Genomic DNA, 12,155 nt, shown 5'->3' with positions numbered 1-12,155 from the left:
TTTGGAACCCGGAAGCTCATGACCTCGAACTCGATCCTCAGGTACCTGAAATGGGAGTAGGAGAGTGAGAAGCTTGACATGAGTGTTTAGATCACCATTGAACGGTGGCATTGTAGCGACGTCCCAGAGGAATTCCTAGAGAGTTTACGAAACGCCGTAGCTTGTGCATGCCAATATAACCCGTGGCCCTGCTCAAAGTAAAGTGAGAAGCCTGATCAACGAAGTAAAATGCTTACTCGGGATCGAAAGGCAATTCAGCCCATAGAGACTTAAACGCGAGAAGGTGCTCCGGCGTCACCATTGAATTCTCGTTCACCAATCCAAAAGTGATGGCATCGAGAATCACGGCTACAAACAGGTTCATGAAGATGTGGCTTGCCACCACGATCAAGCAGACGAAGTATATCACTCCCGCAAAAGGATAACCACAGTCGTTCTTCAGCATGGTGTTGCCATCGGTACATTTTGGAGTACCCAGCATCGCGTCGGCCATAATGCACGACCAGTTGTCAAGCGTCGTTACCTATGAAACAAGCATTAGCTAATCACGAGCAGAACTAAAATGCAAACGAACTTACTTGAAACACGGTAATGAAGGAATTCACAAAGGTTTTGAAGTTAACCAGCGGACCAATACAAGCTCCATCCGCGACTTGGCTGAACATCTGGAAACCGATTCCAGCGAACAAGAAGAGGAAAATCCCCAGAAGAGCCATGATCTCTCCTATAGTCGGGCAGCATATGAACATCACTCTCATAATGACCCGAGCTCTTGGTACGTGAGGAATGATGCAAAACACCCGAGCAATGTAAGCAAACCGGCCAACATAACCCCTGGGTGTTCCCTTCAATCCCATCAATCCCGCCCCTGCTAAGATGGAAATCACAGCCTCTATGTGTCTTGAATACTCGTATCTGTAAACTCTAAACTGCAAAACCAGCAATAAAACAACGTTTCATGAGAAAGAAAAACAAAACACGCAGCTTTATACCTCGTCGCCGAGAAACTTGGTCAATGACTCCATCAAAAAATACGCAGTGAGCGCGCAATGAGCTTTCTGGCGGCGATTGGATACATACGCTGGCTGGCCGGCATAGTTCGTAGCCAAGAGTCCAGAGTAACCAAGAAGGCAAACAATCATAGTGTTCTGGTAATGCCGGTTCCGGATCGCATAGAAGCACAGCTTTCTGATATAGTTCTTCGGTGGTCGTGGCAGTGCCCCTGGTTTTAGCTTCTGAATAATACGGTTCATGTCCCGCCATAGCTTCTGCCTCTCCGTCAAGAGCAGCGACCCAGAATTCTTTCCAAACTCGTTTATAAAAACTCCGATGAACACCCTGATGATAAAAAATCCTCCGCAAACGCAGAACGCCACGAAGTACAAGGCATAAGCCGGGCTGTTGTCCCGTTGCGGCTGCTTGTTTTCACCAACAATATCCATTGCTGGATACAGCCAATTCGTTACCCAATTGTCGAAGGTAGAGCAGACGAATAAAGAGAGAAAAGCATTACCAATGTCGTCAAAGTGGAAGTTCGGATTTACCCAGGCCCGCGGAGAGTAAACGCCAACATTGTTGTAGTAGTGCCCGGTGCAATAGGCTCGATGAGATATTCTGCTGTCGTTGCAAAAGTAGAGACGACCTCGAAAGAGCTGGATCCCGATGGAGCCGAAAGTCACGAAGAGCATAAATGTGAATAGCAGCACAGCGATGATGGCAGGAAGCGTCTTGACCAGGTTGGACATTAAGGAGCGCAGTCCACTTATCCTACTGATGAAGCGGAATGGCCGCAATGCCGTCAAGGCATGAACAGCTCTTCTGGATTTCTCACCCCAGGTGGCAAGATTGACCGCGTCGATGATAACAATGAAAATATCGAGGATGTTGTACGGGTCGTTTAGGACGGCATCCGGCGAGAACATAAAACCGTTGGCTATAACCTTGAGCAGCAGCTCCAGCATGAAAACCTGCAACTCGAGTCTAAGTAATGAAGACATATAGCTTGACTCTTACCACAAGCACAAGCTTGTGCAGCACTTTGATAGCAGTGGGTGCAAATACCGGCTCCCCAGTTGCCCGCATCTCGATGACAATCCACGTACCTATGCCAACCCAAGCTATAGAAAACCATTCCCACCACTTGCTCTCGACGATAGCTTTGCAATGCTTTCTCAGGTGACTCTTCTCTCCGAACAAGAGAAGAGAGCCTTCATGCAGGTACCATGGCCTTTCGATGCTGTCGATGTTCTTTTCAAGCTCTTCATAGTCCGATAACTGGAACGACTGCCTTTTACCCGAGCCTTTTCTGCTCATGTCTCTGCTAAGAAGCAAGCTGGGAGATTTGAAGGACGGAGGCTTAGTGATGTCGGCAAGAGTTAACACAGCATCCTCAAGTGCAGTTCTCGACCCTCGCTTCTCTCCAATGTTAGGGGGAAATCCAGAAGCTTGCAAAATCTGAGAATTCCGGCTGCGTCGTCTTTGCGGCTCAGTCGAGCTGGCACTGGTTTGCTCTGCAGCTGCAGTAGACACTGCCTCCAGATTATCCTGTCCTTTGCCAGAGTCCCGGTCCTTGCGTCGAGAACGATGTTTTTGCTTCTTGCTTTGCGTTTTCACAGGTCTAACGTTCATGCTTAAAACTCGATACGCCAGATTTCCAAGACCTGTTTTCATTCCTTCGACCGCACCAACAACCCAGCTTCCACTTCTCGTGAAAACTCTGCTTTGCATGCGCCTGATCAACCTCATGTGCTCTGTCTGCAGGAAAATGTCACAGAATACGTCTTTGTCAAGAGCTTGAGCCGACGTACCCTTTGTATTTGCTTCTTCTGGTTGTCTGTAAGCTCGTTTTTCTCCAGTAGAACGGCAATGATGAGGTTCATAATAATATGGACTGTTAAAACGAAGTAGAAAACGTAAAGAAAGGGCGCCACTCCGCTGCACATAAACAACACTCATAAGAATTTGACTACAAGTGATCAAGGCAACGTACTTATATAGCACCCCGGGTCGCATGGAGTTCCACATTTGATTCGGCCAGCCTTCAGCGGTGGTTACCGAGAACCACAGAAGCATAGTCTGGAGCATAGAATCGTGGTGTGCACGAGGATAGCCATCCGCAAACTTATAATACTGACCGCTAAACAGTTCCATGCTTATGATAGACATTATAACTATAACAAGCACATAGAAAAAGAATACGCCAACCAGTGAGCCAACAGCGCTTATGCAAGTGGCCTAGAACGTCACAAAAAACAGTCAAATGCACACCCCAGGTCAGAAAACTCACCACAACGGAAGGATGCTTGTCAACGTATTTCTTTGACAGGTAGAACCATCGCATAATTCGAAACGCGCTGATATTTGGATACGCTCGTGAAACCAGAGCTCCAGCAGAGACCGCTACAACAAACAGATCTACCATGTTCATCTCTGCAACCACAATCAAGATCAAACACTGAGGCACGGAGAATGTGAACGTCACGTACTGTCCTCGTAAAATGTGGGCGGGCCGAAAGCAAGAAATCGCAGTAGCAACTCGGCGGCAAAAGTGACAAGAAGCACAGCTTGAATGCCATCTAAAGTTGTCAAGTTAAGGGCCAGCAAAGTGAAAAGCAAGAAGCAAACAGCAATGTGGATACAGAGTATATATAAGAGATCCTTCGACATGCCATACCTGTACAAACATAAAACAACCGCGTTAACTGTAACAGCCAACAGCACCCCCCAGTCAAAACTTGGATGTTGTACGATGGCACGAGATTGTTCAGAGATAGATGCGGCTGCTCTAACTCCCATCGTTACGCTTCGACTTAACGACCGGTTATATCGTTCTGAGCCTATCCGGCTCATACGGAACGAAGTAGCATGAAAAGCATCTCTCATAGATGACTGAGTACGACTTAAAGCTCGGAAGACACTCCTTTTGACTTTCTTGGATCTGTTCAGAATACGTAAATGCCACTTCATATTCGCTTCGTCTTTTATAATATCGTCCTTGAGTATATCAGCCATCACCGTTGCATTGTAAAAGGAAGTCTGGTTTTTACGAGATTTTTTCAAAAGCGCCTATACGAAGACGAATTAGAAAGACATAAACAATACAAAAGAACCATGCCTGATGTTCTGCCCTGACCCGAAGGAAAACGCCACTTATTCCCGCAATGAACACGTTGCAAAGAAAATACGTGCCAATGACTACTAAGGTCATAAAATATGAATCTGCATTGCAAGTATTAGCATAGCTAAACCCGGCAAGTCGAAGATATTACTAGCTCGTTCTCCTTCGGCATCCTTCACGCGGTACATAATGAGGCTCCATCCCTCCAAGGATACGATCTGAAAATGTTTACTGTAAGTAAATCATTTACTTTGGAATACCAACTGAAAATTCCTTTCTCCATAAACAGAAACAAACCTGAAACATAGTAAGTAGAGACCACCAGAGGTAATCAAAACTTGTACATCCAAAGTTAGGATTTCCGTATACCTGTAAAGACAACGTTATAAGTGACAGCTTGGGAGCATTCCAAACCTCACCTTACACTTCTGATTAGAAGGGCAGATGTATCCATCAATGACCTTCTTGTCACAGAAGCGTTCTGGATATGATAGCCGTAAATCGGTTGTCCGCAAGCACCTACAAGACAGCTTTCATGAAATGGACTTCATCAAAACTCTTATACCTTTGAGACATAGTTTTTTGCAAAAACTGAGTCCCAAGTAGCGCGTAAAAGACCAGCATAAAGAATGTCAGCAGTATGACATTTTGAAGCGGGCCAACACTCCTCTTAACGGCTGCCATGATAGACTGTAAAGAACAAGAAAAAAACACAATTGCTAGCTATTACATCATCGATGAAGCTGACATGTACACAAAACGGCAGCATACAATGACATCCGCGAAAAAGGTGATATGCTTCAATGCGAGGAGGCCTCGAAATGCACGGAAAACTGCAACTCGTGCAAAGAAGTCCTTTCCAGTTATGCCTCTAACAATGATATGAATCCTGTAACTCGGATAATACTAAAGCATGCTTGTGGAAAGGAAAAGGAAGAGAAGTTGCAAGTACCAGGAGTCGACAACGACCGCAAAATCAAGCCTGTTATACGGATTCCGAAGGTAGCAGTGGCTTTTCTGGTAAAGCCCCAGACAGCAAATCTTCAAAGCCATCTCCAACCTGTAGGAAATCACACAATAACGCTAAGTCTTCAGTCGCTTAGACGTACGTGTAAAGTGCGGTAATAAACCCATCCAGAAAATCGAGGTTGAAGTCTCGTATTTCCGTCCACCTTTCACCTCTGTGCCCGACCTTTACTTGGAAAATCAGCACTATGATATGTGAAAATATGAGAAAGCAGAGGAAGTATTCCGCTTTTCTGCAAACAGTGTAAGCAACCACCAACAAGAAAACGCGAGCAGTAACGTACTGGCAGTGAAGAAACATGAAGAGATTGAGGCGAACAGAGCTGTAAGGACTCCAAAACCCTAGAGCATGACCCTCCATCCGAGCTCCAGTGCCTACAGCACTCCTTCTCGCCTTCCTTCTTATGAGCTGAAACAAAGAAATAATAAGAATGGATGAAAGAAACAAAAAAGTTGAGCTGATACAAACCAGTATGCGCTTGACTGCCTTGTAAGCCTTCTTCCAATTCTTCCTCGGCAAGGACTCGGGAGCGCGTGGAAGATTCTCGAGCGCAGCTAGCAAGGCGGCAGTAGATTGCGCTTTGTCATCCTGTGGCTTCCCGACACCATGAATGGGAGGGAGTTGATCTTCCCATCGGGGATTTCGAGCTAGGAAATCCGGATCTTCCTCCGGATCTGGTGCACTGCCCCCAAGAACACCAAATCGCTAAGCTACATTCTCTTGGAATGGAAATCTTACCGCTCCGTGAGCTTGGACACGGCCTTGGAGGCGGCCTCAAACACCCCGGCGCTCAAGCGCCTGGCCATCGCCGCGGCAGCGTTGGACGAGCCCTAGCTCTCAGCTCCAGCTAAAATCTTTAACGGAAACCCTGATTTCTTTTTTTCAATTAGCAGTTACGCGCCAACCCTTGCCCGCCAAAGCCACGCGTCGCGCACACATTGGGTAGTATCTAGAAACCCTTATCACACCATGTCTGATTAGGGTTTTGCCCTTCAATGGAGTCGTCTCCCACTGAGCTTTTGGATCTTCCCTCGGACCCTCTATTGCTCTGCGCGGGGTCGCTCGATCTCAGAGATCTCTCACATTTGGCGATGTCATGCAAGCGCCTTCGACAAATCGCCTACGCCGATCCCCTTTGGGAACGCCAATGCCGGTAAGCAGCGAATTGTAGCTTATCTTAGACGAATTCTAGCTTATCCTAGCTTTCTTCCATCTAGAATCCGCTGGCCGGCCAAGCAAACTACTTCCGGATTGTTTGAGTTTCTCGGTGGAAGAGATGATTACCTCGGCAGGCTCATTGCGTGTCAGCAGTTTCGATTCAGGGATCCTTTCGAGTGGAAACTTTCGCTACCGACGATGGTCAAGCAGATTTTGATCCACGAAGATGCCATTGTAGCAGCTCGAGTAAGGCGCAACTTTGCACTTCTTTAAAAACCTTTGGTTTCCACTTTTCTCCTCAGGGCTCGGAAGTTCTAGTTGTAATGCTCAGTTCATCTGGGTTGAAAGTTCTCAATGATCATAGCGCCAGAATTAACTGCATGAGGTGTGTAGTTGATCGTCACGTTGTTTTTCCTTTCTAGTTTTAATTCTTTGTCATGGCTCAGATTATTTCCTGTAGGTGGACTTCGCAATTACTTCATTGGAGACAACATTTTAGCTACATGCAGTGCTGATCATACCATTCGTATATGGGGAAAGGTATCTTTTTTTTTCCTCGATTGTCTTTCCTTGTATCACTTCAAACACACAGGGTCGAAGCTTGAGAACTCTTAGAGGTCACTCTGATGGGGTCAGCGTTATTGCAGACAGGCTTCTTGGACAAGCAACGGTAATTGCTTCCGGTGGCATGGACAGCACTGTGAAACTATGGAATTTCAATGGCGGCCGAACACCATTACTAACAACGTTATATGGTCACGAATCATATATTAAAGACTTGGCAGTAGCTGGGTAAGAATGTTGATTCTTGACAATCGTTTCACGATTCTTTTTGTCTTTTTCTTTTCCAGGCACAATCCTTGTATCATGGTTAGTGGAGCCAAAGACTCAAAGGTGAGCAAAAAAAATGTGCTCTTTCATGGCTAAATTTGCGTCACAGCTGCGAGTATGGGACACAAATACGGCAACTTGCGTTGGAGCTGCCAAAGGTCCCGCTTCCTTGACGAGTCTCAAGTCGTTCCAGTCCATTTGCTACGCTTCAGGAGGCTCTACCGTTGCAGCGCTTGATCTAAGAACGATGAAAACTGTTGCGACGATTGATCACCCCGGTGGAATCTGTGCTACTGCGCTATCTTCTTCAGGAAAGCTTCTGTGCACTGGAGGCAACGACAGGTATCAATCAACCGAAATTAATTCAGAAGTTTGATTTTTCTTTTCAAGGACTTGCAAGCTATGGGACACTAGAAGCAACCATCAGGCTCTCGCAGAACTCTGCGGCCACGACAGCCCCGTGCACTTCCTTCACCTTGACGACGTTAAAGTTGTCACTGCAGGCCCCGACGACACTGTGGTAAACGTCTGGGATTCTAACCATGGGACTCTGGTATCAAGCTTCGACCAGGGGTCTTGCACGACCGCTCTAGCAAGTCAAGGTCCCAGACTTGCAATCGCAACCTCATCAAGCACCACGCGGCTCCTCTCATACAGAGATTTTTCGAACTGCACGGAATCCACGGACCAAGCTGCCGGATCAGAGAGCTCAAAGTTTTGGGATATGTGAAGCTGCCTTGGGCTGGATCAACACAGCTATGCTCATTCATCGGTACAGAAGAAGCAGTACAAAAATGTTATCAAGGTTTGAGACAGTTTACAACATCACCTAACTTGGGACTGGTTGCTGCTCGTAGATCTGCATGTAAGGCTCGAACAACGCAACTAGTTGCGGCAGTATACTTTCCAGACACAGGTCTTGGATCTGGTACCACGCACCCTCGCATTTGCTGTGGACAAGAGCTCGATACGAACCGGACATGGCTGTGCCATCGGGTGGCAACGAGGTCATACTTCGATCCACTGTGACGATCAGGCAGTGGGATTTGGTCTCTCAGCTCCAAGTTCTTCTCTGGAAAGTTGATGAGGTATCCTCTTGCAATTTTCGAACTTCTTGGTGGCGAAACGTCCCATATGGAGCAAGAGGTTCATTGCTAGCCTTGTCACCCGGTAGCGCTTCTGTGCTGGCTGTGGCCTCAGACAATCGGTCACGGTCTCTCCATCAAACTTCCTCAAGAGCGTCGCGAGTGGGACTCGTGGGATGATTTTCCCCTGTATTGGATCCTTGAACAGCGGTGGCGGTGGCAAGTCGAGTCCGAGGCCTAGAAATGGTACGCAACGAACCTCCGGCTTGTGAGTTCTGGTCGGGATCACCGTGGTCTCTTCGAGCTCGCCTTGGAAGCACTGGAAGACGATGCTGCTGTTGGGGATCTTGGTGCCGCCGAGATCTCTGTGGAGGGCGTCCAGGAGCCAGAAGCGCACAGGATCTGAGGGCTTCCCAATGCCAAACCGCTACCGCTTGCATGAACTCGTGGGGACTTATGTGACACTTGAAGCTCCTCATGTTCCAGATCCTCCTTGTCAACTCACCAAAGGTGTGGACAAGCCGGGACGTAGTAAAGCTTATGCAATTCTCTTGGACCAGGAAGAAATCTCAGAGTGGTATTATTTTCGTAATAACATTGGCATAATTGGTGTTATTGATATTATTTAAACTTCGCTGAAATGAATAACCATCCAAACCTTATTCCACAAGTTGTTACTATCAATTTGCAAGAGCTGCCAACTTTCAAACCTAGGATTTAGAACACATCAAATGTCATTTAGCATTGGGTCGTCAACCTCATATCCCTTAGGGAGGCAGTAGACTTTCTCACTCTCCAGGTTGATGAAGATATGGTGGCTAGCTTCAAGGCTGTGCATGTAGGCATGGGTGTTTGGTCCTCTCCCCTGGAAGTATTTGCTGCAAACCAGGCATCCATAGACATTTTGCTTGGACAGGGAGACCGAGCAACACCCCTCGAAATCAAAATCCAGTGCCTGCTGCTTGACCGTGTCGAGATATGGGCAATCCTTTCACTTCATTCGTTAAAAGTGAAAAGCCCTAGAAGGACTTTTAGAAGGACCAGTCAACCTTTTTTCCAAATTTCCCACTGGAAGTTTAGAGCAGGTTTAGACGTAATATCACGCATGACAGCTATATAGTTTTGTTTTTGGTCCTCAGCATGGGCCCTAGGATGCAAAGTGTCCCTCTAGTAGATCACAAGTAGGTCAAAGCCACTCATCTAGAAGACTCGCACAGAGTTGCAACAATTCTTCTACCAGATTCCTGAGAGCAACCTTGTGAAGGTGAGCGATATTCGCTCAACTTTATGAAGGTGAGCGAATATCCTGCTGAGACTTAGTCATCAACTTCAACACAAGGAACGCTCATCTTTTCACCATGTGCCTTGCATGCATTGACTAACAAGACTGAGATTTACAGCTGCAAGAAGAGCGCTCGGCTCGATCTATTTATTGGCAAATGCACACAATAGCAGTATCAATCGTTACAGAACACACAGAGCTTTACAGGCTTCTCCTTCAGGCAATTCGCATAACCGCAAAACCCATCAGAACCACAGCAATACTGATCCAAGAGGGCGCGCATTCTGCAAGTCCTGCGCTCATGGGACCTGGAGCATGGTGAATTTGGGGACCTGGAGCAGGAGCATGAGCACCATCTGCAATTGGCCATGTGAGCAGGACCATAAGCACTAAGAGAACCACGCTAAGCTGGAGGCCGCAGTTCCTGAATCCAGCCATGTGTAGCTTCGAAGGCCCCAGAATAGAACAGAGAAGAGAGAACACAGAGTACGACCTAGGCAAACACTCAGGCTCCATCTCATTTTAAATTCAAAACTGAAAGGTATATTCTGGATTGAAATTTCGGGTTACCCAAATGATCGGTTGATCTGATACTCAATGTCACTAACAATGTAGAAGGCCCCATGGAGCATTGTAAAATATCTAACATGTTCTTTTCGTAAAGATGTAAGAAGAAGTCAACGAGTATAATTAATATTTTTTAAAATTATTTACATGCAGATAATATTTAAATAAACAAACAAACCAACGTCCAATGCGCAGAAAAATATTATAATTTGATCGTTTTATAAAAGAAATCTCTTACGGCTTCAACCTCATTAATTTCAATATGTTCCAGGCTTGTTTATGACTGAACTTTTAGTGTTTACAGATGTATCTTTAAGAATAATATTTGACACAGTTTGTGCAGCCTCGTTTCAGGGAGATCTGTCCGACATAGCAGCTTGCAAAACTTGATATCTTCACAAAGCTTGGATCTGGAGGACAGCGGCTTGCGCAAATTCGTTCGCCAGTACAGGCAGAATGCACGCATCGGACATGAGGCTGTAGTGCAAACATTGTGTGCACACCCTTCCCATAAACAAAGTAAGCTCCAGCTATACAGAAAGTTCCTTCCTCTAGTGGGAACAAGCTAGCATGGGAGCTCTGCTCAGAGATAACAACTTCTATATTGATAATTGCAGGTAGCTCTCTTCTGCCTTACGAACGAACTTAAGTGTTAAAAAAAAGGTATAAACCCATCTTGTTCGATAAATAGTTTCACGGCCATGGTATTCCCACTTGTAGCGCGTCCAGGCTGAGAACATAGTGCCTATCAAACGAAAGTTTCTTCACCTCCATGAGAAAGCATGCTAAGAAAAGGCAACTCAGTCAAAGCTCGTAGTGCAATGTCCAGTTTGGTTTTGCCTCGGGAGCGAGATTCCCCGGCTGTGGTTTCCGGAGACATTTTTCCATCACAATGTAGCCGGCAATTGCCGCTATTCCCTGCATTTTCTCAACATTATTTAAACCTTCCCCCGGATTCTCTGACGAAGCTGACAGAAACTTTCGTGAGCTGGCGACTTTTTCTTGTATGCGTTTTTCGTCTGCTTAGAACAGTTTCTTCCACAAAAAAGTATTTATGTTTTTGTTCCATGAAGTGCATAGGAAGCAACAACATAACTCAAACCGCTGACAATCTCTCCAAAACGTTGACAGAAAATCTAGTTTTTCATGCAAAGAACCGACCTGAAAATAGAAACTTCAATATAGACTTTCTAAATAATCACCTAAAGACCTGAAGCACGTATTACGGCTGACCCACGCAAGCACTGCAGAAGAAATTTTAAAAGTGCTATGGCTCACATCCTTCGACACCAAAAAGGACGCAATTGAAGCTTATTTATTTGATAGCCTAAATTCCATTTAATAAAAATGGAGCACGTCAAAAGGCACCTTGAATCCATTTCCTAAAACTACGAAACCCTATATAGTTCAAAAGAAGTTAGATTATAAATATTTAACTAGCTCTTCATTTTTTGTTTGCTTAAGTAAACCGGATTGAGATGGTACTAGAATATTTTACCATTTAACGGTTGTTATTTATTTAGATTAATCTTTTATTTATAATTTATAAACATATTTATAATTTATAAATTTTCTTAAACCCTTTCTAGTATATTATTTTTTATTCTATCATCTAATGGTTGATATGCAATAAGATTAATCTTGTTTTTATAAATTACAAACATGGTTATAATTGTAAAATTTATTTGATCAATTGGATTAATAAATAAGAATAACACTACTATTAAACAAATTAAGCATTGCTACATGCAACACATAGCAATTTATTATATATTCCAGCAGCCATTCATAAACCATTTGAATCCAACTTAACTATAATAAGCTTAGCCATGGTTGTTAGTTATATATTATGGATATTTAGGCAGCCAGGTGACTGGCCCAAGGGGGAAGGCAAGGGTTCAACAATTGTAATGCATGTGAGTCTAGGGTGATTCTATTGTTGTGAGCAGCAATGCTTTGGCACGATAAATAGGGGATCCTTGAGAGTTTTTGCTGGTGTACTCTAGCTTTGGTTGGATGTGAAGCAAATATGAGTTGGAAGTTTGCCACAAGCCTCCTTTCCAAATTTTCTTTAGCTCCATTGTGATG

The 12,155-nt window shown here is 45.1% G+C and overlaps 3 protein-coding genes and 1 pseudogene across 3 annotated transcripts; 1 reads left to right on the top strand and 3 right to left on the bottom strand.

Moving 5' to 3' along the window:
- Positions 1–232: 232 nt before the first annotated feature.
- On the bottom strand, positions 233–4,011 carry LOC112348212 (sodium channel protein type 9 subunit alpha-like). The gene is made up of 6 exons (XM_024680345.1): positions 3,486–4,011; positions 3,287–3,429; positions 2,062–3,129; positions 993–1,967; positions 624–929; positions 233–523 (listed from the first exon to the last, which is right to left on the bottom strand). Exons 1-6 carry the CDS (start codon positions 4,009–4,011, stop codon positions 233–235), a joined length of 3,309 nt encoding a protein of 1,102 aa, XP_024536113.1.
- A 1,091-nt stretch (positions 4,012–5,102) lies between these two features.
- Positions 5,103–5,985, bottom strand: LOC112348211. The gene is made up of 4 exons (XM_024680344.1): positions 5,883–5,985; positions 5,613–5,826; positions 5,385–5,552; positions 5,103–5,177 (listed from the first exon to the last, which is right to left on the bottom strand). The coding sequence occupies exons 1-4, from the start codon at positions 5,948–5,950 to the stop codon at positions 5,103–5,105; spliced, it is 525 nt and encodes a 174-aa protein (XP_024536112.1). The 5' UTR covers positions 5,951–5,985.
- Positions 5,986–6,139: 154 nt separating this feature from the next.
- Positions 6,140–8,863, top strand: LOC9629616 (uncharacterized WD repeat-containing protein alr2800). The gene is made up of 8 exons (XM_024680374.1): positions 6,140–6,297; positions 6,362–6,548; positions 6,605–6,687; positions 6,749–6,842; positions 6,895–7,094; positions 7,154–7,196; positions 7,243–7,475; positions 7,524–8,863. Exons 1-8 carry the CDS (start codon positions 6,140–6,142, stop codon positions 7,861–7,863), a joined length of 1,338 nt encoding a protein of 445 aa, XP_024536142.1. The 3' UTR covers positions 7,864–8,863.
- On the bottom strand, positions 7,938–10,016 carry LOC112348210 (annotated as a pseudogene).
- Positions 10,017–12,155: the final 2,139 nt, after the last annotated feature.

This window comes from Selaginella moellendorffii, unplaced genomic scaffold, assembly GCF_000143415.4.
Source record: "Selaginella moellendorffii unplaced genomic scaffold, v1.0 SELMOscaffold_27, whole genome shotgun sequence".
Classification (NCBI taxonomy): domain Eukaryota; kingdom Viridiplantae; phylum Streptophyta; class Lycopodiopsida; order Selaginellales; family Selaginellaceae; genus Selaginella; species Selaginella moellendorffii.
Note: the sequence above shows the minus strand (reverse complement) of the source record. Positions and strands in the feature narration are given on the sequence as shown.

Bases quoted from the DNA above. Each gene is read 5' to 3' on its own strand.
- LOC9629616 (XM_024680374.1), top strand. From the start codon at position 6,140: ATGGAGTCGTCTCCCACTGAGCTTTTGGATCTTCCCTCGGACCCTCTA. The intron at 6,298-6,361 runs GTAAGCAGCGAA...TCTTCCATCTAG, and splicing joins CTTTGGGAACGCCAATGCCG to AATCCGCTGGCCGGCCAAGC. The intron at 7,476-7,523 runs GTATCAATCAAC...TTTCTTTTCAAG, and splicing joins TGCACTGGAGGCAACGACAG to GACTTGCAAGCTATGGGACA.
- LOC112348211 (XM_024680344.1), bottom strand. From the start codon at position 5,950: ATGGCCAGGCGCTTGAGCGCCGGGGTGTTTGAGGCCGCCTCCAAGGCC. The intron at 5,827-5,882 runs GTAAGATTTCCA...TCTTGGGGGCAG, and splicing joins GTGTCCAAGCTCACGGAGCG to TGCACCAGATCCGGAGGAAG. The intron at 5,178-5,384 runs GTTTGCAGAAAA...GATTTCCTACAG, and splicing joins TGTTGGTGGTTGCTTACACT to GTTGGAGATGGCTTTGAAGA.
- LOC112348212 (XM_024680345.1), bottom strand. From the start codon at position 4,011: ATGGCTGATATACTCAAGGACGATATTATAAAAGACGAAGCGAATATG. The intron at 3,430-3,485 runs GTACGTGACGTT...TTGTGGTTGCAG, and splicing joins GCCCACATTTTACGAGGACA to AGATGAACATGGTAGATCTG. The intron at 1,968-2,061 runs GTATTTGCACCC...CTCGAGTTGCAG, and splicing joins TGCGGGCAACTGGGGAGCCG to GTTTTCATGCTGGAGCTGCT.